The sequence below is a fragment of the Mastacembelus armatus genome, chromosome 7, assembly GCF_900324485.2.
Source record: "Mastacembelus armatus chromosome 7, fMasArm1.2, whole genome shotgun sequence".
Lineage (NCBI taxonomy): Eukaryota > Metazoa > Chordata > Actinopteri > Synbranchiformes > Mastacembelidae > Mastacembelus > Mastacembelus armatus.
In genome coordinates this window covers 21,497,151-21,522,689 of record NC_046639.1, presented here as the reverse complement: position 1 = coordinate 21,522,689, position 25,539 = coordinate 21,497,151, and the positions used below count along the sequence as shown (strand labels likewise).

General features: G+C 39.2%; 1 protein-coding gene across 6 annotated transcripts in view; it reads right to left on the bottom strand.

Moving 5' to 3' along the window:
- Window positions 1–25,226, bottom strand: part of LOC113145265 (solute carrier family 41 member 3-like) — a 36,503-nt gene extending 11,277 nt beyond the window's left edge. For 2 of the 6 annotated variants that reach the window (XM_026331758.1, XM_026331764.2), the window contains exons 1-5: window positions 12,763–12,956; window positions 10,822–11,150; window positions 2,832–2,939; window positions 1,869–1,940; window positions 1,124–1,268 (exon numbers count right to left, since the gene is read on the bottom strand). In XM_026331758.1, the coding sequence (XP_026187543.1) occupies window positions 1,124–1,268; window positions 1,869–1,940; window positions 2,832–2,939; window positions 10,822–11,130 (634 nt within the window). In that variant the 5' untranslated portion in view covers window positions 11,131–11,150; window positions 12,763–12,956. Of the gene's footprint in view, window positions 1–1,123; window positions 1,269–1,868; window positions 1,941–2,831; window positions 2,940–6,277; window positions 6,496–10,821; window positions 11,151–12,204; window positions 12,341–12,762; window positions 12,957–23,198; window positions 23,528–24,523; window positions 24,660–25,080 lie in introns of those variants that run through there. The other 4 variants (XM_026331761.1, XM_026331759.1, XM_026331760.1 and 1 more) reach the window with 4 other exon arrangements.
- Window positions 25,227–25,539: the final 313 nt, after the last annotated feature.

The window sequence follows — 25,539 nt, the reverse complement described above, 5'->3', positions numbered from 1 at the left end:
ATTAAACAAAATTGTCAGTGCTTTACACTGAGATGTAATATAAGACAAATGTAGACAGAAATTCATAGTTGAGCATTTTCCCAGAGCGAACAAAAGCTTCCAGCTAAAGTGCGTTGCTTTTTCCTATATCAATAAAAATATTCATATCAGCCAGTCTCAAAAAGTGACAAGTGGAGAAAAGTAAGCAATCTGTAAGAAAATAGATTTAGAGAAACAATAAAAATGGCATAGTAGAGCGAGGGGAGCTGGAAAAAGATGACTCAAAACATTAGCAAAAATATCCTGCTGAGTTCCCTTACTCTTCATGCCAGTTTGATATGGAGACAAGAGCAAAGTTAAACTCCTGCTGGCTCTGTAAAATAAGCTGGTCTGTTTGACTGTCTCTAACACTGAGATGCATCTTTTCCTTAATATTAATATATTAAAGTTTTAGCAAATCAGATTGAGATGTGGGCATGTATTTTTTCAGCACATAATATTCTACAAATACCTGGGCTAAGTTATTACAGCAGAGTTTTTATGTGCAAAAAGAGCCAAAGTAACAGGTTAAATTCTCACCTCTAAACACAAAATATGGCCCCAGAACACTTGTATGAAAGTTTCGGTTTCCAATATACAACTCAATAAATCATACCACACAATTGTTATGAGCACTACTTGATGAGCAGCATTACAACATATGTAACTGTGTATTACTTCACAACTACTGCTTTACAATTCAAATATTTGGCATTAATGGGAAGCAACAGAAGGCATCTTGAATATAACAAGTTTTGTGGTTGAACAGAAAAGGGTTACTCATCCAGAGAGGAGCAGTGATCCTTTTCCTTCAACTGTAAATCTAAACTTCACACCAAGCAGAGCATTGGCATGATGCCTGTTTTACCTTAAGATGATTTGAGAGCCCAAACATCATAAATAAAGTGAGTACAGGTAATAAAAAGTGTGTGAGATCTTTCATTTTTGCCTCAAGTCATTAAAACTTTCTGATGTGTAACAACTTTGCAGCAAAATTGCCGTTTGGCAAATTGAATCACTGTTGTGAAAACTGAGCCAAGCCAACTGTAAAATCTTGCAATATATGTTCTGATGCAAAACAATAAAAGTGTCTCAGGTCACTAACCTAGAGACAGCGCAGCCACAAAGGCAGTTGTGATGCTGCTGGCACACAGGACTGCTGCCTGGTCCAGGTCTACTCCGCCTCTAGAAATGGCCCCTAAACATACTGCTGCCAGTGCTGCGAGGAAGCCCACTACTGTGGCCTGAACCTGCATATAAAAGACATGACAGAGGACATAATATGTAACAGCAGTACAGTAATCCACTGAACTAAACTGATAAAACTGATTATTTTCTTAATTAACAATTACCAGTAATTATTTGGACTTTAAAATATCAGAAACCAATAAAAAAATGTCCCTAGGTCGATTTGGTGTCAAGAGATTAGAATTAGAATAAAGTCTGTGTTGTTCCTGCATTTTGAAAGAATTTGTTCTTGTGTACTGTTTATAATCAATTATTGTGTCAGTTCTAGTCAAATGAATCTGCATTTCTACACCTTTAAATGTTACATCAGTTGTGAATTCAGTCTAAACTGAATATTTAATGAACACACATGAACATTTATTGAACTTGATTTCACAGTGCTGATTTAGATTTGGTTACCTCCTTAATCCTTTGCAAACAAATGTATGATACTACAGTACAAAGAGTGCAAAGCAAAGGGTTTGAAAATTGCTCATCTAATTCTGAAGGACAGTGAAAAGAAATACGAAATTCCTCTGTGACCTATATTATATTTGAGCAATACATTCTTCTACTCTGAGTAAATTACAAAACATATACACTGTATGGCAGATTCTACTTACCTGTATTAGTGCCAGATTGCTGTACACCATGGTCCACTGTTTGTCAGGGTCATCCATTTGGCCTGTGTTGGCCTAAAAACAGAGAAACCACAGTCATGTTAATTACACTGTGTGGAGCGGGGGGCAGTTTCAACCAAACATCTTACACAGTACACGCCAAACAAAATGAAGTTGTTAAATTGTGTCTGTTACACTTGGAGTGAATAATTTATTATGTCCCACTGTAACTTCATCAGTTAAATAAAAATGTATTTACTTACAACCTGGGCTCTGAGTAACAAGTTTACTCAAAAGAGTTTGTCTGATATTTTGACTGCTCAAGTTTTTTCCCTGCTGGACACTAATGTACCATGTACTGCACCATGTCACCACGTCCCAGATCTCAGTAACGGTCAGTAAAATGTTATAACTTTGTGCCGTCTACAAAGGCACAAGCACTAAAACAAGTAAACACATTTTTCTGGAATACAATATGGTTGTAGCAAAGGTGTAAAAAATACTAGGGCTTGAAGAAAGTAAAAAATAAAATATTGTATGAGGAACTAACGTGTATTAATATATACATATTTAAATATGTAAGATTTAACACTTGAGATTAAAGATCTAAAGGTTGGGCAGCACAGTGGCTTAGTGATTAGCACTGTTGCCTCACACCAAGAAGGGCAGAGGTACTCTGGTTTCCTCCCACAGTCCAAAAACATGTATGTCAGGTTGATTGATGGCTCTAAATTGCCCATAGGAGTGAGTGTGAGTGTGTGAGGTTGTTTGTCTCTATGTGGCCCTGTGATGGACTGGTGACCTGTCCAGGGTGGACCCCTGCCTTTCACCCAAAGAGTGCTAGGATAAGCTCCAGCAGATCCCTGTGACCCTAATTAGGAATAAGCGGGTAAAGGTAAAGGATGGATCCAAAGGTTTTGTCACATGTACAAACAATAAATAAAGGGAATGTCTTGCTCTTCTTACAGCAGTGGAGAGGCGAGCAGCCAGGGTCATCTCCAAGTTGCCTTTGAGTCCAACCAGTGCAGGTACCAGGATGAACACCTCTGTAATCACCTTAAACACCTCCCAGTGCTGGAACACACACATAAATATTGTGCAGTTAAGAGAGAGATATTGCAAAAAAACATACACTTAAATTAAGCATCCTTTCAGTTTTATCAGTGTCATCTCCACCTCCACAGATGAACCCTTTGAACTTTGTCTCTAACTGATGCAGTTAAATAAGCACGTCACATATTCTAGACTAACCCACTAGCCTACTTTTCCTGTTTCCACATCACTGAGCATTATCTGCATCACACCATACAACACAGGTTCACCAGGTTTAAAACATGTACAGCTCACACAGGCTGCCCTATATTTTCAAACTACAACTCAGTTGGCAGGTCCAAGATGGTTCAGATCTTTAAATAGATTCACATATTTAAAAAAAAAAAAACAACGCAGTTTCCAGGAGCAGAGTGATGTGGAGCAGAGGCAGGCAGGAAGGCAGGGAATTAGAGATGAGATGAGGGATTGACAGAGCAGGCCGGAAATGGAGGAAGTAAAGAGATGTAGAGAAGAAAAGGGAGGGCAAAAAGTTTGACAAGAAGTTGATATAACACTATAACAGAGGCAAATGTCACGGACCATGAGCTTTTCGACCAGGAGTGGTAAACAGACATGATGCATTAAGTTGGTGTGCAAAAGAAAATTGTACTTGTTCACCCTGGAAACCTGCACACACACAAAAACCAGTTGCTGCAGCAAAGCAAACGTGTCCTTGTATGAACTTGAAAAGATGAATCTGTGCATTAAATATAGCTGCTTTAGAAGGAAGCACAATTAAAGAGGCACAGAGCTTAGCTAATTAAATTTGTCACCCTATAGATCAAAAATTACAAAAACTAAGAATAATTACATTAAAAGGCTTTTGGTTGAATTAAAAATTACAAAAACAACTTTGCATTAAATTAGTAACTTCTTTGGCATGATTTCAATTTTGGCATTTCCACTTGAGTGGAAAACAATGGAAGATTTTTTTTTGGGGGGGGGACTCTCGAATATCTCAAAAAGTATTGATGCTTATGTGAAAAAGCTGGTGGTGCTGAAGCTTCTGTGCCCCTAAAGAGATGAAAAAGTATGGCAAATGAATGCATCATATCTGTGTGGACTGATAAAGAAGCTCTAACCTTCCTCACACACATGCATGAAACAAACACCATATTTCCACTACATGTCATTCATTTAAAGTTTTGACTAGTAAACCCCCAGAACATGTTTCTCCCTCCCAGAAGGACATCTGAAATAAAATATAGCAGCTTAAAGAAGATTGAACATGGCATCAGGACTTCAGCTACTATAGAATAAAGCATCAATGCTGTGTTTATAATGGGAGTATAGCGAACAAGCTTTTTCAGTGCTTGTGTGTGTGTGTGTGTGTCTATTTATACACATCATTCTCAGGTTCTGGCCTGATAGGTCTAGCTGACACCTGTCATACTGGGAAGCTATCTTGGGACATGGCCCACTTCTGCTATAATACTGCTGCTACTTGGCAGTGATGGGCTAAAAGCCAAAACAGTGCTACTCAATTTGTCTCTGTCTCTGTTATTTTCAACATAATTACTTATAATAACACTTCATCACTAGAAACACCATCATCAGGCTGTGTATTTTGTTATTTTAATAACAGCTCAGGAAATATTTGATAGGAACATGAAAGTAAGAAATATTGCTTAATGTGGAGATTGCTTCTTCATTTCCTGTGCTGCAGAATCTACTTCAAACAAAGAAAGAAAGCCAAGTTTCTTATACCCCCTTTCTCTCTAACCTCTTTTCTTTTATCCTATAACAACTTATTAAATCAACTGTTCAATTTTATCCCAAGGCACTCCCCTCACTCCTACATATAAATCTGATTTGGTAATCTCAGAAAGGTGGATGTTATAATAGGCTCCATCTGTTGAGCATAAAACAGCACTCTCAATGGTGGAAGCAGGTTTGTTAAGGTTACTGTGCATGCAGTACCTGCTTCAACATTTCCATTCATCCCTCAGCCAATTCATCATCCTACTGATGCAGCCATCCACCAACCCAACCACCCAACCAGTTATTTCTCAGTTTTTAAGGAAGCATTGCACGCCATTGTCCCTCCATCTGTGCTATTATTCCAAAATTCCAAACCATTTTTCTCATTGCCCTCTCCATATTCACAGAGCTGCCCAAGTCGTGAAGAAGGTACGTGAGACTGGCAAATATACAGCATTTGATAAAAGTCAGTCTGGCCCCAACATGTGGATTTGTATTGATGCCAACTCAGACCATTCTCAGCTCAGTCTGTAAATTCAACCTCTGCTTCTCACTCCGTCCATTCTTCAAAAACCAATGACACATTCAAATGTCTACAGCAGTCTGTACCTCTCTACATTCAACATCCATTCACCTGTGCCACTATAATAAACTGTTATTGGCAATTTTAGACATATCCAGTCATAGTACTGATGGGTCTATTTGAGTTTCAGTCAAGAATCCTCAGAATCATGTTCATTTTGGAAGGTTCCACATCCCCCAATTTACATCCAATGCCAACATTCAGTACCAGCACAGGAAGTAGTTCAGGCTCTATCTTGACATGGGTGGTGGGTGGGCATGAAGCAAGTCCATCTTTCATGCAGTAAAATCAGATCAAATTAATATTGTTTCATAATTTAGCTGAAACCCAACATTTTCCATAATTTTCCTTAATATAGTATAGTTCCTATTTGCAGATAATGAGGAAATTTTGAAAACACACATGGGTCAGTGTTTTTGTCTTGCAACACAGTTATGTCTTTACACAACACTGAACATCTAATAGTTTAAATTTAAAAAATGGATTTGCAGATAACTAGTTTGTAGGTCTGCAACAGATCACAGTTGATCTGTGTGGATCACGACCTATGGTTCGGCACGCAATAATAACTCATTTTTTAAACAAGTAGATTAATCATAAATTTTTAATGATTGCAGAGAAAAAGATATTGCTTTGTCAATATTGCTTTTTAAGTACTTACACAGATTTTATTTTTGTTAAAATCATAGGTTTTATAGGTTATTTTTGTTAAAACCAAAAGTTCCTTGCTGTACTGTTGTAATAAATGGAAAGAAATTACATTTGTCTCCTCCCCTTTTTTGCTGATCCGAAAAATGGTCTGATCCTTGAATCAAAAACCGTAATGTGATCCGAACTGTGAGTTTTGTGATCCGTTGCACCACTACTAGTTCGTTTGATGAATAGTCAGATGACTAGTTTGATGACAAGTTGTTTTGATATCAGTACTCAGTTATCATTTTGGCACAGGTATTAAATATTTCTGATAATGCCTAACCCTATCCATCACTTTATCAATCAATCTTTCATAAAGAACCTCACAAATGTTTTTTCATACTTGTATAAGGTCCATGACGATACCAGCGGAGACCATTCCGAGACCTGACACCAGGTACGGCACTATAACCTGAGCAGCAATCAGCCAGGAGCTCTCTGGTAGGAAACCGTGTTCTGATCGAGTTAACTTCCACGTCACACCACGCAACTTCTTGCCCTGGTAGCGTAGCTCCAGCTCCAGACGAGTCACCACCATGTTGAATGAGGGGCTCCGTAAGAACTTAGTTCAACATGTAGTTATCCCATGGTAAGTGTAACTGCAATCCAAACACAGAGGATGAGGATCAGCTTTGGATAATGCAGTCAAAATTAGCCTAGTTTGAGTCCCACCTGTCCTAAGAAGTGAGCAAGTTGAATGAACAAACCAATAAATGTTTTTCTCTATTTAACAAGGCCAAGGGCAAATGTTTCAAGGAGTCACTAAGGCCTTCCTTGAAGAACTTGGAGACAGTAAATGTGAATACATTGTTGTTCTGGTCTCAAAGGTTTAGAAAGAAATTCCAGGGTTTTCTTAAGTCATTCTTGACTATGAACACATAAAAGAATCAGCTTAGATTAGTCCTTCTGACTGCTAAAGAAACTTGAAAAAGCAATCAGACAATGCCATGTTGTGAGAATGATCGTCATGTTAAAAGATAAACTGCTCAAACAAATAGAAGAGTGCCACGTAATTTTCTATTTGTTCATATTAATGAACTTTTTCCCAGAAAAAAAACAATGGGAAAGGCTTCAACTCTAACTTGAGGGTAATGAAGCGTGGGATCATGGGCCCAGTGGTGAGTCAGCAGTGATGAGGTATCCATTTGTTGTCACCACTGGGGAACACAATCATTAACACCATTTCTGATTCATAGGTCACAGTGTTCTCTACAAGCACAGATGCTCCACATGTGCAGTCAAAGTCATGGCTTGTCTTTAACGAACCTGTCTTTGTAAGTAAAGATTTGTAAGATGGCTTTGATACCCGCGCGCAGGTCAAAGATAATGAGTTCAGAGTTCAAGGAGTCTTGATGAAGTCCAGTTTGTCAGAGTTACTCTCTGAACCCTTCTGATGTAGTCCTCTGAATCAAATTTACTGTCTGTCTGATATGACCCACTCTGGAATCCAATTCACCTCAGGCATAAAGGCACAACTGTTTCTTACAAATAATAAGTGCTGGCTATGACAGCTGAATGACTGACAGCAACAAGAAGATGATGAATTGTCCAAAAGGTCTTGACAGTTAGAAGCAGCAGGATCCTGTTATTGTCTTTATCATTCCAGCCCACTCCTTTCTTTAGGCAGGCCCAAGATGAGAGTGAAGAGGAAAACAAGAAGAGCTGAAAAATGTCAATAAGCGATCCTAGAGGTCCACTGACAAGATGCAGCAGCCAGCTTCTGGCAGGCTGGAGTGTTCTTTCCTCCTGTCAGCATCAGGGTAGTCCTGCCTCCTCCGCTCTGCTCTGCTGTGACGTAGCAGAGAAAGAGGCAGGGCTGTTTGCGCTCCCGAACATGCAAACTCATGAGGGAAACGACTGGCTTACCGCCTCACACTCTCCCCCTCGCTATTTCTTCCTGCGTGTTTGCCTCTCATCCAATCTCCCTCATGCCATGTGACATCCCTCTATCTACATCGGCCAGACTTCAGATATCTCTCTCACTCCATCCCTCTCTCTCTGTATCGTGACTTGTTCTTTCTCTCTGTCCATTCCCTCCATCTCTCCGGTCCATCTGCTACAGTGAATCTGCACTGTGATCCTGTCATAGACCCTGGTACTGTATCTGCTTTTGTAAAACCACATGTAAAACCAAACTACCATACTGTACAGTGTGACTAAAAGACTGACCTACTTTTAAGAACAAGCACTAAAATAAAATATTAATTTCACAAGAATGTATGAAATAATTTCCTCATTTTCTTCCTTACATGCTTTTAACAAATGTACTAGGTATTATTTTCTCATTATTATCAAATCATTGATTTAATTCCCACTATATTAGTGCAGGGCTTTTACAAGGTAACTGTTTTTTTTTCTCTTGAGGACTTGGGTCACACTCACTATGACTTGACACTTGACTTGCACTTGTCCTCAGGAGACTTGGGACTTGACTCCAAATTGGGAATTGTGGACAATCTTCATTTTCCTTTTAAGCACATTGACATTAAGGAAATGTGTGATGAGCCTAGTATGATTCCCATCTGTGACTTAAAACATACATCATGGACTCAAAGAGATAATGCATTGAGCAGATCGATTCCACAGAATGGGCATGCATCCAAAGCTAACTTCTTGGTGCCAAGAGGGCAGATTAAGAAAACATTAGAGATATGGAATAAAATCACATTGCTTGGTAATAGCCAGTTTAAAGTAACCATCTACCAAACAACAAATCAATGTGAACATTGATGCTAATAGATAAAGGAGTGATGGCAATGCAGTACATTCCTATATTCCTCATATATATGTGTGTGACATTTTCTAAGCAGTCTGGATGGCATGTAGTCGATGATGGAATGTTCATTTCAACCATAACAAACTTGGGACTTGCCCCTCAAAGACTTGAGACTTGTGAGCATCTCTACTAGACAGTAAACATGCATTTGTAAAAATATTTACTCCAAATCACGATTTATCAAATGAGTTGCAAAAAATTGGTAAAATTTGATTTGACAAAACAAATCCCACACAAGGACTACTTACAAGCTTTTTACAGAACTTTCAACATAAAAGTCCTGGGGATAAAGAGCTTTTATGTCGACCACATCTATGTCCTAGACAAATGAGCAAATTTCATCCATTGCTGAAGACTATGATACAACTGAAAGCTTTAGAAAAAGCTACTAAGCAAGCTTTGAATTGTTTACTATCTGCAAGATGAAGAAAAGCCTTCTAATAAGGATTTAGTGCAAATTTTCTTTGCACAACAGTGTTAAAGACATCAAGAAGTTATCATTCCCAAGAAGACTCATGGCTGTACTAGCTCAAAAGGGTGCTTCTACTCAATACTGAGCACAGGGTCTGAATACTTATGACCATGTGATATTTCAGTTTTTCTTTTTTAATAAATTTGCAAAAATTTCTACATTTCTGATTTTTTCTGTCAAGATGGGGTGCTGAGTGTACATTAGTGAGAAATAAAATGAACTTTTTTGATTTTGGCAAATGGCTGCAATGACACAAAGAGTGAAAAATTTAAAGGGGTCTGAATACTTTCCGTACCCACTGTATATGTGTGTGCCATTTTCTAAGCAGTAGTGTAGTCGATGATGGAATGTTCATTTCAACCATAACAGACTTGGGACTTGCCCCTCAAAGACTTGAGACTTGTGAGCAAAGTGAAGAAAAGCCTTCTAATAAGGATTTATTGCAAATTTCCTTTGCACAACAGTGTTAACAAAGACATCACTTATTCAGTCCAGTTGCTGTTCAATTAAGAAACCCTAATAATCTACATCACTTCTTAACTTCTTTACTCAACCAAATCAAATGTTTGTCTCTTCATATTCCAATTATTGCAGAGGCCTGTGCTCTTGGTTAAGTAAAGAAGCAAGTTGGTAAAAAATTATGGTTTTTAACGGAAATTACCCAGACTACACTGGGCTGTGGGCAAATTCAAGGTTAAATTTAAAAAACATATTGACACAACTTTGCCTAAAATAGTTGATCACATACAAACTCACTGGGCCTCTCATCATCACAACATACCTGAACATGCCTCACTAAGCATTCAAGCTAACAAACCAAGGTTATATACAAATATTAAAGTTTACCACCACAACCACGATTTACAAAACATATGCCTTAAATGTGTAAAGCTTCAAAGTGAGAGAGGAGGAAAAGCTGCAGGTATGGCAAAACGATGTGATGTAGGCAAGATCCAAAGCCACCACAGGTTACACCAACGATTTTAACTGCTGATAATCTGTTCTTGCTTCAGGTAAGCAATATCCTCCTATATCTTCCAGCTGTGACATTATACTTATACTAGAGTTTCAACTGCCCCTGCCCTACCCACTGCTGATTACCTGGATCAGGTGTGGTCAGCCAATCAAAAGCTGAGGGATACCATTTCACTTTGTTTCACTTTGATCTTCCAGATTCTAACAGACTGAACACACCTGATCCAGGTAGAGGAAAGACTGAAGATTTACTGATGACCAACATATGGATTGAGAGGAATAAGCCATATGAGCATAGATGTGTGTTTATCAGTGGAAAGCAGATAGAAGTGTGCCTGATTTTTCTGAGCCGAGCTGGCTGCAAACCAAATGCCAGTGATTCCTTGCAGAGGATAAAGACACAACTAACACACAGGCACAAGTATACAAATAAAAGAGAAGATTTCATTATGCACTTTCAATTTTTGAGCAACCAAAATCAAATCATTTCTGCACTGGTTTGAGTAAAGGTTTGTTTTCATACCATCGAATACCTCAGGTTTGAAACTACAATGGATCATTTCACTTGAAAATGAATCTGCATCTATTTTAATTATCAAAAATAGCTTTAGTAACTTTTCATACAAAGTTGCCAAACATTACTAGACTTTATTGAGATGCTCACCTGTACGCTGTCCAGCACCATGCCAGCCATCACCATGCCCATCCCAGCCAGCAGGTAGGGAAAAAGCACCTGAAGACAGATAGCTATGGATGACTCCTCCTCCACCTTGGCCACTGAGACTTTTGGCTTCTCCTCCACTGGCTTCTTAGGAGGAAGATGGACCGGGGGTAAGATAAGGTCATCATGCTGGTCAAAAGAGCCTCCCAGCTGGGCACTGGGACTCCCACCGGGGCTCTTCCCCTTAGAGCGGGACTTTTTGTTCTTTCTTCTCTGACGGGTCTGTTGTGGTGGTTGATCCTCACTAGGCATGATGGTCGTGTTGGCTTAATCTGACAACACAGAAACAAAAGAGCAAGTTAGGTGTTGTTAACCAGAAACTTCTCTTATACAAATATAGAGACAGTAACACACACACACACACACACACACACACACACAATGTTGTGTCTTGATAATAGTTTAGTGCCCATGAAAATAAGAAAACAAAGGGGCTGACAATAAAGAGGGCTAGAAGAGACTTCATTTATCACATCATTAGAGCTTTAGAGGGAAAATATGTTTTCTATTACTATTTAAACTCCATTTTAATTATTATTCATATTTTTGACTTTCACCAGGTAACGTGGAAAATTATATCTTTTCAAATAATGTCACATTTATTCTTCCACCTCCTGTGTTTAATACGAGGCTAGTAGTAGTCTATCATAGGAGAACTGGTCTATAATATATTTGCATTTATAACTAGAGGAAATCTGTGGTTATTAATACTGTATATATTGTGTGTGGTGTCTGTCTGCTTTGGTATTATAAGAGCTTCTGTGACTTTTCAGACATATAGTCTGGTTGGTCTTCTCCTAAACTTCCCACTATTAGATATACTAATCTCATTGTCCATATTAAAAAAAAAAAAAAAAAAAATCAACAAAATATTGTATTTTACAATTTCTTATATGACAAATATATGACAAACTCGTCCTAGCTCTGCTCTTATCTTTAAATATTGCCCTTAGATTTGTAACACGAAAAGATCATGTCTCAGAAATAAACCCTATTCTTCTGCAAGGTTTAATTCAGACACTACTTCACTCCACACTAAGCTATCAGTTTTAGAGCAGCCTGTTTGCTTGCTAGCATTACATGCTTCCTATGGTAACTTTGACCAGTCGTTAAACGTATGCTACCAACATGCTACAAACATGCTACCAACATGCTACAAACATGCTACCAACATGCTCACTGTGTGACACTAACTATAAGAATATCTTGTTAACGACAAAACACTTTGCTTGTGCTGCGACTGCACAGCGAAGCTGAGCCAAATGTTAAATTGCTCCAATAACGTCACTTGTGCTTAAAACACGGAATAAAAATATGAATACACACAATGTCAACGACGGACTCTCGACAATATCGCGATATGTTCATCTGCAAGTCCATTAGTCCCTTAATGAAACACACAGGAGGAACAGTCCGACGTGCTAACATGCACTCTTCCCGAAGGCTGCCATGTATATATCCCATAAGCCCACTGCTCGGGTAACCAATGGTTACAGAAGGAGGCGCTCTCTGATTGGATAAATTACTTTGGTAATCTCATGACGAATGTTGCCCCGCCCCTTGCGTGAGTGAGCAGCTGTTTATAAATTAGGGGAAAATGTAGTTTCATGGATCTGAATGAACCCCAGTGTTAGAAAGACATATTTGCGTTTTATTATGTTTAGTAGTTTAGTAGAGTTAGTGTGACAAAATTAGAATGAACATACAGTATAACTAAAGCAGTCCACACTAGCTGTTGTTACTACAATTAATGAAAGTCAAAATATTTAAATGCTCAGTCAACAACACAGACGACGAGCTGTGGTTGAAAAACACATTAATGAGAAACACAAAGTGAAGGTCAGTTGTTACATTAGAAGCTGAGATCCAGTTTATCGTTCTTACCTTTCTCGCCAGAGCTTGTGAGGATGAATGTGTGCCAAGAATAGACTACGCTATAAGTGTAAACGTCTGCTTATATGAAGATTATGTGTATGTTCTGTATTCAATTTGCTCATGCATTTTTGTAAATGTGTTTGTTAGTTAGTTGTGTTAGTCCCTCTCTGTCTGGTAGTGTGTAGGCGTTAGTGCCCGTGCATCATGAGGTACCGTCTTGAATTTCATGGCATTTGCAGATAAGGATATCCCTCGACTGTCACTTTCCATCTCTGGAAGGCTGCTGACAGCAGCAGGCAGACACAGCATTTTCACTGCTTCATTCAAAGAAATAGTAAATCTTAATGATATTCAGTGATTTTTTTTTAACGTAAGCACAAAACAGTCAACTGCTAATGATTTGTCCCTCGAGTGCTTTGCTACAGTTCAATATCTTTAAGGCCAAAGGTAAACCCTATTTTTAACATACAGGTAAATACTTTCTCTATCCTGATTTACAATCTATGCAATTTGTGTAATACATTTTTAAAAACAAGTCTCACATACTTCTCATTTTAGTATGCTCTTGTTAGGGATTAGGGAACTGCAGAGTTAGGTGAAAATTGTCTGGGAGTACATTATAACAACATCTCTACATGCAAATGGGTGCAGGAGTGATGCCTTTCACATTATATATCATTTCATCCACTTGTACTTTAAAAATATTGATTAGAGCAGCTTGAAGTAATAAATAAATAAATAAACAAATAAATAATAGATAAAGTCCAACATCGAGTATCTGTGTAACAAATGAATTCAAGCCTTTTGTTTCTATTCATCCAGCTGAAGACTATTTTACAAAGGCTGCTTTCTATAAAAAATTATATTTAACCACCAGTAATTGACAGTGCTGTATGTTACTTCATTCACTATGACAGCATACAATTTCTCCACTAGGTGGTAGCATTGATTTAAGAGAAAGGAACCACCAAAAAGGTCAATTTTTTAAAATGAGTAAACACTTCACACTTACATTATACTTAAGTTGAAAACAGACCCCAATGGCAGGACTTTATTTTCACAACTGCACTTAAGATACTGCAATCAAATCAAATCCAAAGGCTTAGAAAAAAACATTCATAATATTAGAGATGACACGTTTGAGCAGCAATTTTTCCACAATCTTAAAGCAGAAAAAAGGTGATGCTGGTATCTGCTAGGATGACCTGTGGCAACAAGCCTTTAAATCCTGGTCTTACTTAAGTTTATACTAATGTAATCCCTGTTATAGTTAAGTATTTCCTCTGTTCCTTTACTCAGAGATACAATGCCACTGGAGGTTATGGAAATCTGGTTTATGGCCTCTCTGTTTATTTTCACTCATATTAACTATGATCAAAACTAGGAAAGACTAGAAAGATTGCCTTCCCATATGTTTTTCTATATATTTGAGTCTTTCATGTTTTTTTAATCTAAGAATAAGACATGCATCACCACTGGCATTTGGCTAAAATGACATCCACATTACATTGCACCAGTGTAACTTGACAAGTTCTCAGTCCTGTAGCAATCTTCTTCACATGACCAAAACCGAAGTGCGATACAGGAGGGGGAACCCGTAAATCACACGCACATGGGGTTAGACTGAGACCACTGTCCCAGCAGAAAGGACAGTCATTACAACCTCGTGCTGTGAAGCCCAACACTGATGAGACACACTGAATTTATTTTAAAGTTTGCTTTTACAATTGTTAATGGAGGGAGTACTCTGTATGCTTTACAAGGAAAAATAGACAAATTAATGCTGCGTGATTCAGGACAGTGAGAGTCTGCTGTGTTTAATAAGCTGCTGCTAACAGAGTAGCTTTGGTACTTGTGTGATGATAAGCACAGTGGTTGACAGATAGCCATGTGCTTCGAGAGTTTCTGGCCTGCTGAGTGGAAACTATCATGGAAACTTGTAATGTAACTTGTAAAATAAATGTCTCTGTGCCCTGTTGCCAGCCAAGCTATCAGTCCTTTAGTCAGTCAGTAGTCTGTCTGTGCCTTTCCACCTGACTGAGTGCTGTCCTCTTTATATCTGTTTGTATTATTAAACATCTGTCCTGTCCTTCTCTTCACTACGTTTATTCTCCATTTGTCAGTCAGGCTAAATAGAGTGCTAAATATTTTTCATGTTAATGAATATTATTCTTCAAATAATTTATAGGAATAAACATCCACCCAAGGTAAATATATTTGCCATTTTGGGATCTATTCATCCATAGTAGGTGGGCAATAATGTAATGTAATGTACAAACAGTGATGTAGACAAAGGTAACAGCAAAGAGATAACGTCTAGTTTACCTTGTCCACCTGTCACTGGTCACACCAGCAGCTGTTGACCTTGGTCTTGTGACACACCCAGTTCACCCACTCTATCGTCCTGCCCACACACATGCACCCACACACGTGCACCCACACACTTACAGGCTACTGCTTGCATAAATGACAGACTGGTTTTGAAAGTAAGCATGCAGAGAACAAAGGAATAGACGGTAATTGCAGGTAATTGTTTCAAACGTAGAGTTAAGCTGCTAATACCAAGATTTCCGGTTAGCTGGCTGTTTGCACATGCGCAGTTTAGTCCTGTGTGTGTTGTCGAGTGGAAGTGTGTGTTGAAGCTATGGCATTGCTCTGCCGATAGGTGGAGGTACTGAGTTACTCTTCCTAAGCACACCTATACACAAACTATTGGTTTTTGTCCATCGTGGGGTCAACCCTGAAAATGCTACAGAGCATTTCCCTGACCTTCTTTTCACTGAAAATGAAGTCATCTTAGTGGGGTCCAGCATTTTGGTCCCCACCCAGTGACTGTGCTGTCAGGCTCATGTCCCCACAATATGACAAAGACAAACGCACGCACACACACACACACACACACACACACAAACATGCAGAGTTCAAAGGAATAGAACCCTGGTGATCAAAGCAAATGATGTAATAGAAAAAGTACTAAATCCATTACATTACATACAAAACTGCAGCTTCCATGTCAGTCATTCCATTTCAAACCTTTCAGCAAGTGACACACCACTGAGAGAAACCTTCAACCTGTAATTGCTACAAAGTTTCATACTGCACTGTTCAAGAACAAGTGATTCTACCTGCTACAAAATGCCTCATTACACTCCAAGGCGCCAAAACAGGAGACCCTATGGACAGCGACCCGCCAGGAATCAGTTCAGATGGATGGAGGGTGATGCACTTCACTGGGAAATAAGGAGGCTTAATGACCCGCTGAGTGAAGAAAGAAACAGCAGAATCCAACTTTGCAAAGAGTTGGAGGACACAAAAAATCAACTGGCTAAACAAAAGTCTTTGGAAGAAATGTATATCAACAAGGAAAAAGAAACAAGAAGAGAGCTGGAGAGGCTGCAGAAGTACTGCGATGCAGAAACTCTCAGGACCTCAAACATTGTAATTCAAGTGAGAAGCAACATCAAGAAGAAGCCAAAGAAACTCCTCCAGAAAGATTATGAGGAGCTGCAAGTGGCACATATAATCAGCCAGGAGAGGTTTGCATCTGACCTCCAGAAGGAGAAGGAGAAGAGCAAAGTTCTCCAAGAAGAACTGGAGAAGATGAGCGCTTCATACCATGAGGTCACACTGAGGTATGAAGCTGAGGTCCTTCCAGTCAGGCAGCAGGCTGACAACCTTCAGCATGAGCTTGAGGAGAAAAACAAGTCTCATGCTGACAAGGTGGCACAGGACCTCTATCTGATCCACACCTTGAGGGCTGAGCAGGACACTCTTTGTCAAAAAATGACAAAGGAGACCGAAAACCTCCAGCAAGACAACGATCAAACAGTGAGGCACTTTCAGAGAGGAGAGGAGGCTGAGGAGATGCTTGTGGACCAGCCTGATGAGAAGCCTGTAGAGGAGGCTGAGGAGATGCATGTGGACCAGCCTGATGAGGAGGCTGAGGAGATGGATGTGGACCAGCCTGATGAGGAGGTTGAGGAGATGGATGTGGACCAGCCTGATGAGGAGGTTGAGGAGATGGATGTGGACCAGCCTGATGAGGAGGCTGAGGAGATGGATGTGGACCAGCCTGGTGAGGAGGCTGAGGAGATGGATGTGGACCAGCCTGATGAGAAGGCTGAGGAGATGGACGTGGATCAGCCTGAGGAGGACGCTGAGGAGATGGATGTAGATGAACAGTGCAATCAGGAGGAGTCCCTCTGTAAACTCTTGTCTGATCTTCAACTCATAGAGAAGACTGAGGCATCTGTAGAGAACATGCCAGCTATGAAAAAGAGAACTTCAGTCTGGAAAAAAGCCTGGTACTTTCTGAGGTGGAGGAAACCACAGAAGTGGAAAAAAATAAGATGATTCTTTCTACAACAAACATTTGACTTCATACAGTCTGACAATCCAAACTGTCTGCTGTGAAGTTCTGTTCAGTAATTGGAGAAACCTAAACATCAACCTGACAAACATAAATCAATTTGCAAATTAATAAAAAATAAAACATATAGGGCAGCATGGTGGCTGAGTGCTTAGCACTGTTGCCTCACAGCAAGAAGGTCGTGGGTTCATAACCCGGCCTTTCTGTGTGGAGTTTGCATGTTCTCCCTGTGCTTGCGTGGGTTTACTCCGGGTGCTCCGGTTTCCTCCCACAGACCAAAAACATGCATGTTAGGTTGATTGGTGAATCTAAATTGCCCGTAGGAGTGAGTGAGGTTAAATCCAGGTTAGATTAATTGGTCAATGTAAAGTGTTCATGGGTTAACAAAAATAATAAATAAAATAAGACCTATACATTTAAAAACCAATGTGTCCATATGGAGTTTGTATGTTCACTCCAGTGTCTTCCCACAAGTCTAAATACATGCACATTTTTTTAACTGGTGTCTTTACCCATAGATGTAATGTAGGTGGGACTGTGAACATCCATCTATTAGGCGTTAGTTGATGGATTTTTAATGCCAATTAAAACACTTTCAATTAAAGGACTTTATGTCTCTGAGTCAGAAACAACTAGTACAGCTGCTCTCACTGTTCATGTTACATCATCAATTTAGAGTCTATAGTACATTTCTCACGTCAGTATCACTTTCATTTACATTCTCAAACTCTCCTAGACACAGCTGTCACAGGGCTATCAGTGGCAGATGGTCTCAGCCTTTGAATTTGAGCTGAGCATGTCTTAAAAGTTTCTGGACTGCATCAACCAGATATCTAGTACCAGCCTGCATTCCTGTGGATGCATTCTGTATGTATGGGCATGTATAGTGGGCTTGTACTGAATGAGTGGACAGATTTTGGGAAGTGATGGTGTTAGGTCAGGGTGCCTGTGTGTGTGTGTCTTTTTTTTTTATACACACTGTCACTGTAAATCTCAATGGCTCAACCAGCTGCTAACTCTGTTACAGGCAGGCACAAAGGTGCAGGGACACAGCTCATGCTGCTCATGTCACGCTGAGGTTCCTGTCATTTACTTTGTATTGCCATTATTACTGCTGCTGTTGCAACTGCTACTATAATACAACTATTTATACTGCTACTCTTAACACATTTACTAAGACTGCAGCTCATTCTGCAGCCAGCTCCTGGACGAAACCTGGTACAACACACCAGTTTTACCAGTGAGGAAGAGCTAATCAGCGGGAACAGTAGGATTTCTATGAGATTACTAAGTTCAGAAAGAAATGATAGTAGTCACAACAGTATTCATTACAATACAATATTTTTTTAGCATGGCACTCCATAGTGACTTAGCTGAGCTCCATACCAAATAACTTCAATGTCCACAGGTATTTGTTAAATGTCATATCCCTCTCTATCTTCTGTTTCCTTTTTCCAAAGGCAGACAAATGGAGGCATAATGTAAAAAAAAGTACTGTTACATTAGTAACCATTAAAAATGTGCAAGGAAAATGAAAAAGAGTTGAAATGATCAGAGCTTGATCAACACAAGTATTCGTTTTACAGTAAATAGATGTTTTTAAATTTAATTTAACTGCTTCATTGTTTTTGTTTATACATTTTTTGCACTTTTCTTTCTAATATAATAGCCTTCACTGTGGCACATGTGTGACCATAGTAAATCCAGCGGACTAATCTATATAAAGCTTTTCATTTTGCAGGATGCATTTTACCTGCAGACAGGTTATGCAAAGGTTTGTTAATGAGTATTCTAATACATTACATGCTTATTTTTTTAAGTTTTGGTAATGTAAATGAATATTTTTCATGGCACGCAAAAGAATGTCACTGAACCACTTTTGATATTCTGTCTTTGGTGACTCACACTCTGGAGAACCATCAAAGTGAATGTATACAACACAGAGGGAGAGAGAACTATTTATCGTCCGTATGAGAGAAAAATCTCTTCTTCTCTTTGCCAAGTAACATTCAGTGTGCCAGCAGGACCTTGGGCTGTTACTTGATATAATCAAAGCAAAGCTGCACACATGCTCCAAAACCAGACTCAAAGAGATAATGCATTGAGCAGATCGATTCCACAGAATGGGCATGCATCCAAAGCTAACTTCTTGGTGCCAAGAGGGCAGATTAAGAAAACATTAGAGATATGGAATAAAATCACATTGCTTGGTAATAGCCAGTTTAAAGCAACCATCTACCAAACAACAAATCAATGTGAACATTGATGCTAATAGATAAAGGAGTGATGGCAATGCAGTACATTCCTATATTCCTCATATACAGTGGGTACGGAAAGTATTCAGACCCCTTTAAATTTTTCACTCTTTGTGTCATTGCAGCCATTTGCCAAAATCAAAAAAGTTCATTTTATTTCTCATTAATGTACACTCAGCACCCCATCTTGACAGAAAAAAACAGAAATGTAGAAATTTTTGCAAATTTATTAAAAAAGAAAAACTGAAATATCACATGGTCATAAGTATTCAGACCCTTTGCAGTGACACTCATATTTAACTCACATGCTGTCCATTTCTTCTGCTCCTCCTTGAGATGGTTCTGCTCCTTCATTGGAGTCCAGCTGTGTTTAATTAAACTGATTGGACTTGATTAGGAAAGGCACACACCTGTCTATATAAGACCTTACAGCTCACAGTGCATGTCAGAGCAAATGAGAATCATGAGGTCGAAGGAACTGCCCAAGGAGCTCAGAGACAGAATTGTGGCAAGGCACAGATCTGGCCAAGGTTACAAAAGAATTTCTGCAGCACTCAAGGTTCCTAAGAGCACAGTGGCCTCCATAATCCTCAAATGGAAAAAGTTTGGGACGACCAGAACTCTTCCTAGACCTGGCCGTCCAGCCAAACTGAGCAATCGTGGGAGAAGAGCCTTGGTGAGAGAGGTAAAGAAGAACCCAAAGATCACTGTGGCTGAGCTCCAGAGATGCAGTAGGGAGATGGGAGAAAGTTCCACAGAGTCAACTATCACTGCAGCCCTCCACCAGTCGGGGCTTTATGGCAGAGTGGCCCGACGGAAGCCTCTCCTCAGTGCAAGACACATGAAAGCCCGCATAGAGTTTGCCAAAAAACACATGAAGGACTCCCAGACCATGAGAAATAAGATTCTCTGGTCTGATGAGACCAAGATTGAACTTTTTGGCGTTAATTCTAAGCGGTATGTGTGGAGAAAACCAGGCACTGCTCATCACCTGCCCAATACAATCCCTACAGTGAAACATGGTGGTGGGAGCATCATGTTGTGGGGGTGTTTTTCAGCTGCAGGGACAGGACGACTGGTTGCACTTCAAGGAAAGATGAATGTGGCCAAGTACAGAGATATCCTGGAAGAAAACCTCTTCCAGAGTGCTCAGGACCTCAGACTGGGCCGAAGGTTCACCTTTCAACAGGACAATGACCCTAAGCACACAGCTAAAATAACAAAGGAGTGGCTTTGGAACAACTCTGTGACCGTTCTTGACTGGCCCAGCCAGAGTCCTGACCTAAACCCAATTGAGCATCTCTGGAGAGACCTGAAAATGGCTGTCCACCAACGTTCAACATCCAACCTGACAGAACTGGAGAGGATCTGCAAGGAAGAATGGCAGAGGATCCCCAAATCCAGGTGTGAAAAACTTGTTGCATCATTCCCAAGAAGACTCATGGCTGTACTAGCTCAAAAGGGTGCTTCTACTCAATACTGAGCACAGGGTCTGAATACTTATGACCATGTGATATTTCAGTTTTTCTTTTTTAATACATTTGCAAAAATTTCTACATTTCTGTTTGTTTCTGTCAAGATGGGGTGCTGAGTGTACATTAATGAGAAATAAAATGAACTTTTTTGATTTTGGCAAATGGCTGCAATGACACAAAGAGTGAAAAATTTAAAGGGGTCTGAATACTTTCCGTACCCACTGTATATGTGTGTGACATTTTCTAAGCAGTCTGGATGGCATGTAGTCGATGATGGAATGTTCATTTCAACCATAACAAACTTGGGACTTGCCCCTCAAAGACTTGAGACTTGTGAGCATCTCTACTAGACAGTAAACATGCATTTGTAAAAATATTTACTCCAAATCACGATTTATCAAATGAGTTGCAAAAAATTGGTAAAATTTGATTTGACAAAACAAATCCCACACAAGGACTACTTACAAGCTTTTTACAGAACTTTCAACATAAAAGTCCTGGGGATAAAGAGCTTTTATGTCGACCACATCTATGTCCTAGACAAATGAGCAAATTTCATCCATTGCTGAAGACTATGATACAACTGAAAGCTTTAGAAAAAGCTACTAAGCAAGCTTTGAATTGTTTACTATCTGCAAGATGAAGAAAAGCCTTCTAATAAGGATTTAGTGCAAATTTTCTTTGCACAACAGTGTTAAAGACATCAAGAAGTTATCATTCCCAAGAAGACTCATGGCTGTACTAGCTCAAAAGGGTGCTTCTACTCAATACTGAGCACAGGGTCTGAATACTTATGACCATGTGATATTTCAGTTTTTCTTTTTTAATACATTTGCAAAAATTTCTACATTTCTGATTTTTTCTGTCAAGATGGGGTGCTGAGTGTACATTAGTGAGAAATAAAATGAACTTTTTTGATTTTGGCAAATGGCTGCAATGACACAAAGAGTGAAAAATTTAAAGGGGTCTGAATACTTTCCGTACCCACTGTATATGTGTGTGCCATTTTCTAAGCAGTAGTGTAGTCGATGATGGAATGTTCATTTCAACCATAACAGACTTGGGACTTGCCCCTCAAAGACTTGAGACTTGTGAGCAAAGTGAAGAAAAGCCTTCTAATAAGGATTTATTGCAAATTTCCTTTGCACAACAGTGTTAACAAAGACATCACTTATTCAGTCCAGTTGCTGTTCAATTAAGAAACCCTAATAATCTACATCACTTCTTAAATTCTTTACTCAACCAAATCAAATGTTTGTCTCTTCATATTCCAATTATTGCAGAGGCCTGTGCTCTTGGTTAAGTAAAGAAGCAAGTTGGTAAAAAATTATGGTTTTTAACGGAAATTACCCAGACTACACTGGGCTGTGGGCAAATTCAAGGTTAAATTTAAAAAACATATTGACACAACTTTGCCTAAAATAGTTGCTGATCACATACAAACTCACTGGGCCTCTCATCATCACAACATACCTGAACATGCCTCACTAAGCATTCAAGCTAGCAAACCAAGGTTATATACAAATATTAAAGTTTACCACCACAACCACGATTTACAAAACATATGCCTTAAATGTGTAAAGCTTCAAAGTGAGAGAGGAGGAAAAGCTGCAGGTATGGCAAAACGATGTGATGTAGGCAAGATCCAAAGCCACCACAGGTTACACCAACGATTTTAACTGCTGATAATCTGTTCTTGCTTCAGGCAAGCAATGTCCTCCTATATCTTCCAGCTGTGACATTATACTCTAACTGTCTTAACTTATACTAGAGTTTCAACTGCCCCTGCCCTACCTACTGCTGATTACCTGGATCAGGTGTGGTCAGCCAATCAAAAGCTGAGGGATACCATTTCACTTTGTTTCACTTTGATCTTCCAGATTCTAACAGACTGAACACACCTGATCCAGGTAGAGGAAAGACTGAAGATTTACTGATGACCAACATATGGATTGAGAGGAATAAGCCATATGAGCATAGATGTGTGTTTATCAGTGGAAGGCAGATAGAAGTGTGCCTGATTTTTCTGAGCCGAGCTGGCTGCAAACCAAATGCCAGTGATTCCTTGCAGAGGATAAAGACACAACTAACACACAGACACAAGTATACAAATAAAAGAGAAGATTTCATTATGCACTATCAATTTTTGAGCAACCACAATCAAATCATTTCTGCACTGGTTTGAGTAAAGGTTTGTTTTCATACCATCGAATACCTCAGGTTTGAAACTACAATGGATCATTTCACTTGAAAATGAATCTGCATCTATTTTAATTATCAAAAATAGCTTTAGTAACTTTTCATGCAAAGTTGCCAAACATTACTAGACTTTATTGAGATGCTCACCTGTACGCTGTCCAGCACCATGCCAGCCATCACCATGCCCATCCCAGCCAGCAGGTAGGGAAAAAGCACCTGAAGACAGATAGCTACGGATGACTCCTCCTCCACCTTGGCCACTGAGACTTTTGGCTTCTCCTCCACTGGCTTCTTAGGAGGAAGATGGACCGGGGGTAAGATAAGGTCATCATGCTGGTCAAAAGAGCCTCCCAGCTGGGCACTGGGACTCCCACCGGGGCTCTTCCCCTTAGAGCGGGACTTTTTGTTCTTTCTTCTCTGACGGGTCTGCTGTGGTGGTTGATCCTCACTAGGCATGATGGTCGTGTTGGCTTAATCTGACAACACAGAAACAAAAGAGCAAGTTAGGTGTTGTTAACCAGAAACTTCTCTTATACAAATATAGAGACAGTAACACACACACACACACACACACACAATGCTGTGTCTTGACAATAGTTTAGTGCCCATGAAAATAAGAAAACAAAGGGGCTGACAATAAAGAGGGCTAGAAGAGACTTCATTTATCACATCATTAGAGCTTTAGAGGGAAAATATGTTTTCTATTACTATTTAAACTCCATTTTAATTATTATTCATATTTTTGACTTTCACCAGGTAACGTGGAAAATTATATCTTTTCAAATAATGTCACATTTATTCTTCCACCTCCTGTGTTTAATACGAGGCTAGTAGTAGTCTATCATAGGAGAACTGGTCTATAATATATTCGCATTTATAACTAGAGGAAATCTGTGGTTATTAATACTGTATATATTGTGTGTGGTGTCTGTCTGCTTTGGTATTATAAGAGCTTCTGTGACTTTTCAGACATATAGTCTGGTTGGTCTTCTCCTAAACTTCCCACTATTAGATATACTAATCTCATTGTCCATATTAAAAAAAAAAAAAATCAACAAAATATTGTATTTTACAATTTCTTATATGACAAATATATGACAAACTCGTCCTAGCTCTGCTCTTATCTTTAAATATTGCCCTTAGATATGCAACACGAAAAGATCATGTCTCAGAAATAAACCCTATTCTTCTGCAAGGTTTAATTCAGACACTACTTCACTCCACACTAAGCTATCAGTTTTAGAGCAGCCTGTTTGCTTGCTAGCATTACATGCTTCCTATGGTAACTTTGACCAGTCGTTAAACGTATGCTACCAACATGCTCACTGTGTGACACTAACTATAAGAATATCTTGTTAACGACAAAACACTTTGCTTGTGCTGCGACTGCACAGCGAAGCTGAGCCAAATGTTAAATTGCTCCAATAACGTCACTTGTGCTTAAAACACGGAATAAAAATATGAATACACACAATGTCAACGACGGACTCTCGACAATATCGCGATATGTTCATCTGCAAGTCCATTAGTCCCTTAATGAAACACACAGGAGGAACAGTCCGACGTGCTAACATGCACTCTTCCCGAAGGCTGCCATGTATATATCCCATAAGCCCACTGCTCGGGTAACCAATGGTTACAGAAGGAGGCGCTCTCTGATTGGATAAATTACTTTGGTAATCTCATGACGAATGTTGCCCCGCCCCTTGCGTGAGTGAGCAGCTGTTTATAAATTAGGGGAAAATGTAGTTTCATGGATCTGAATGAACCCCAGTGTTAGAAAGACATATTTGTGTTTTATTATGTTTAGTAGTTTAGTAGAGTTAGTGTGACAAAATTAGAATGAACATACAGTATAACTAAAGCAGTCCACACTAGCTGTTGTTACTACAATTAATGAAAGTCAAAATATTTAAATGCTCAGTCAACACACAGACGACGAGCTGTAGTTGAAAAACACATTCATGAGAAACACAAAGTGAAGATCACTTGTTACATTAGAAGCTGAGATCCAGTTTATCGTTCTTACCTTTCTCGCCAGAGCTTGTGAGGATGAATGTGTGCCAAGAATAGACTACGCTATAAGTGTAAACGTCTGCTTATATGAAGATTATGTGTATGTTCTGTATTCAATTTGCTCATGCATTTTTGTACATGTGTTTGTTAGTTAGTTGTGTTAGTCCCTCTCTGTCTGGTAGTGTGTAGGCGTTAGTGCCCGTGCATCATGAGGTACCGTCTTGAATAAAAAAATAAAAAAATAAAAAGGAAAAAAAAGAAAAAGAAAAAAAAGAAACCGAGTATCTGTGTAACAAATGAATTCAAGCCTTTTGTTTCTATTCATCCAGCTGAAGACTATTTTACGAAGGCTGCTTTCTATAAAAAATTAGATTTAACCACCAGTAATTGACAGTGCTGTATGTTACTTCATTCACTATGACAGCATACAATTTCTCCACTAGGTGGTAGCATTGATTTAAGAGAAAGGAAC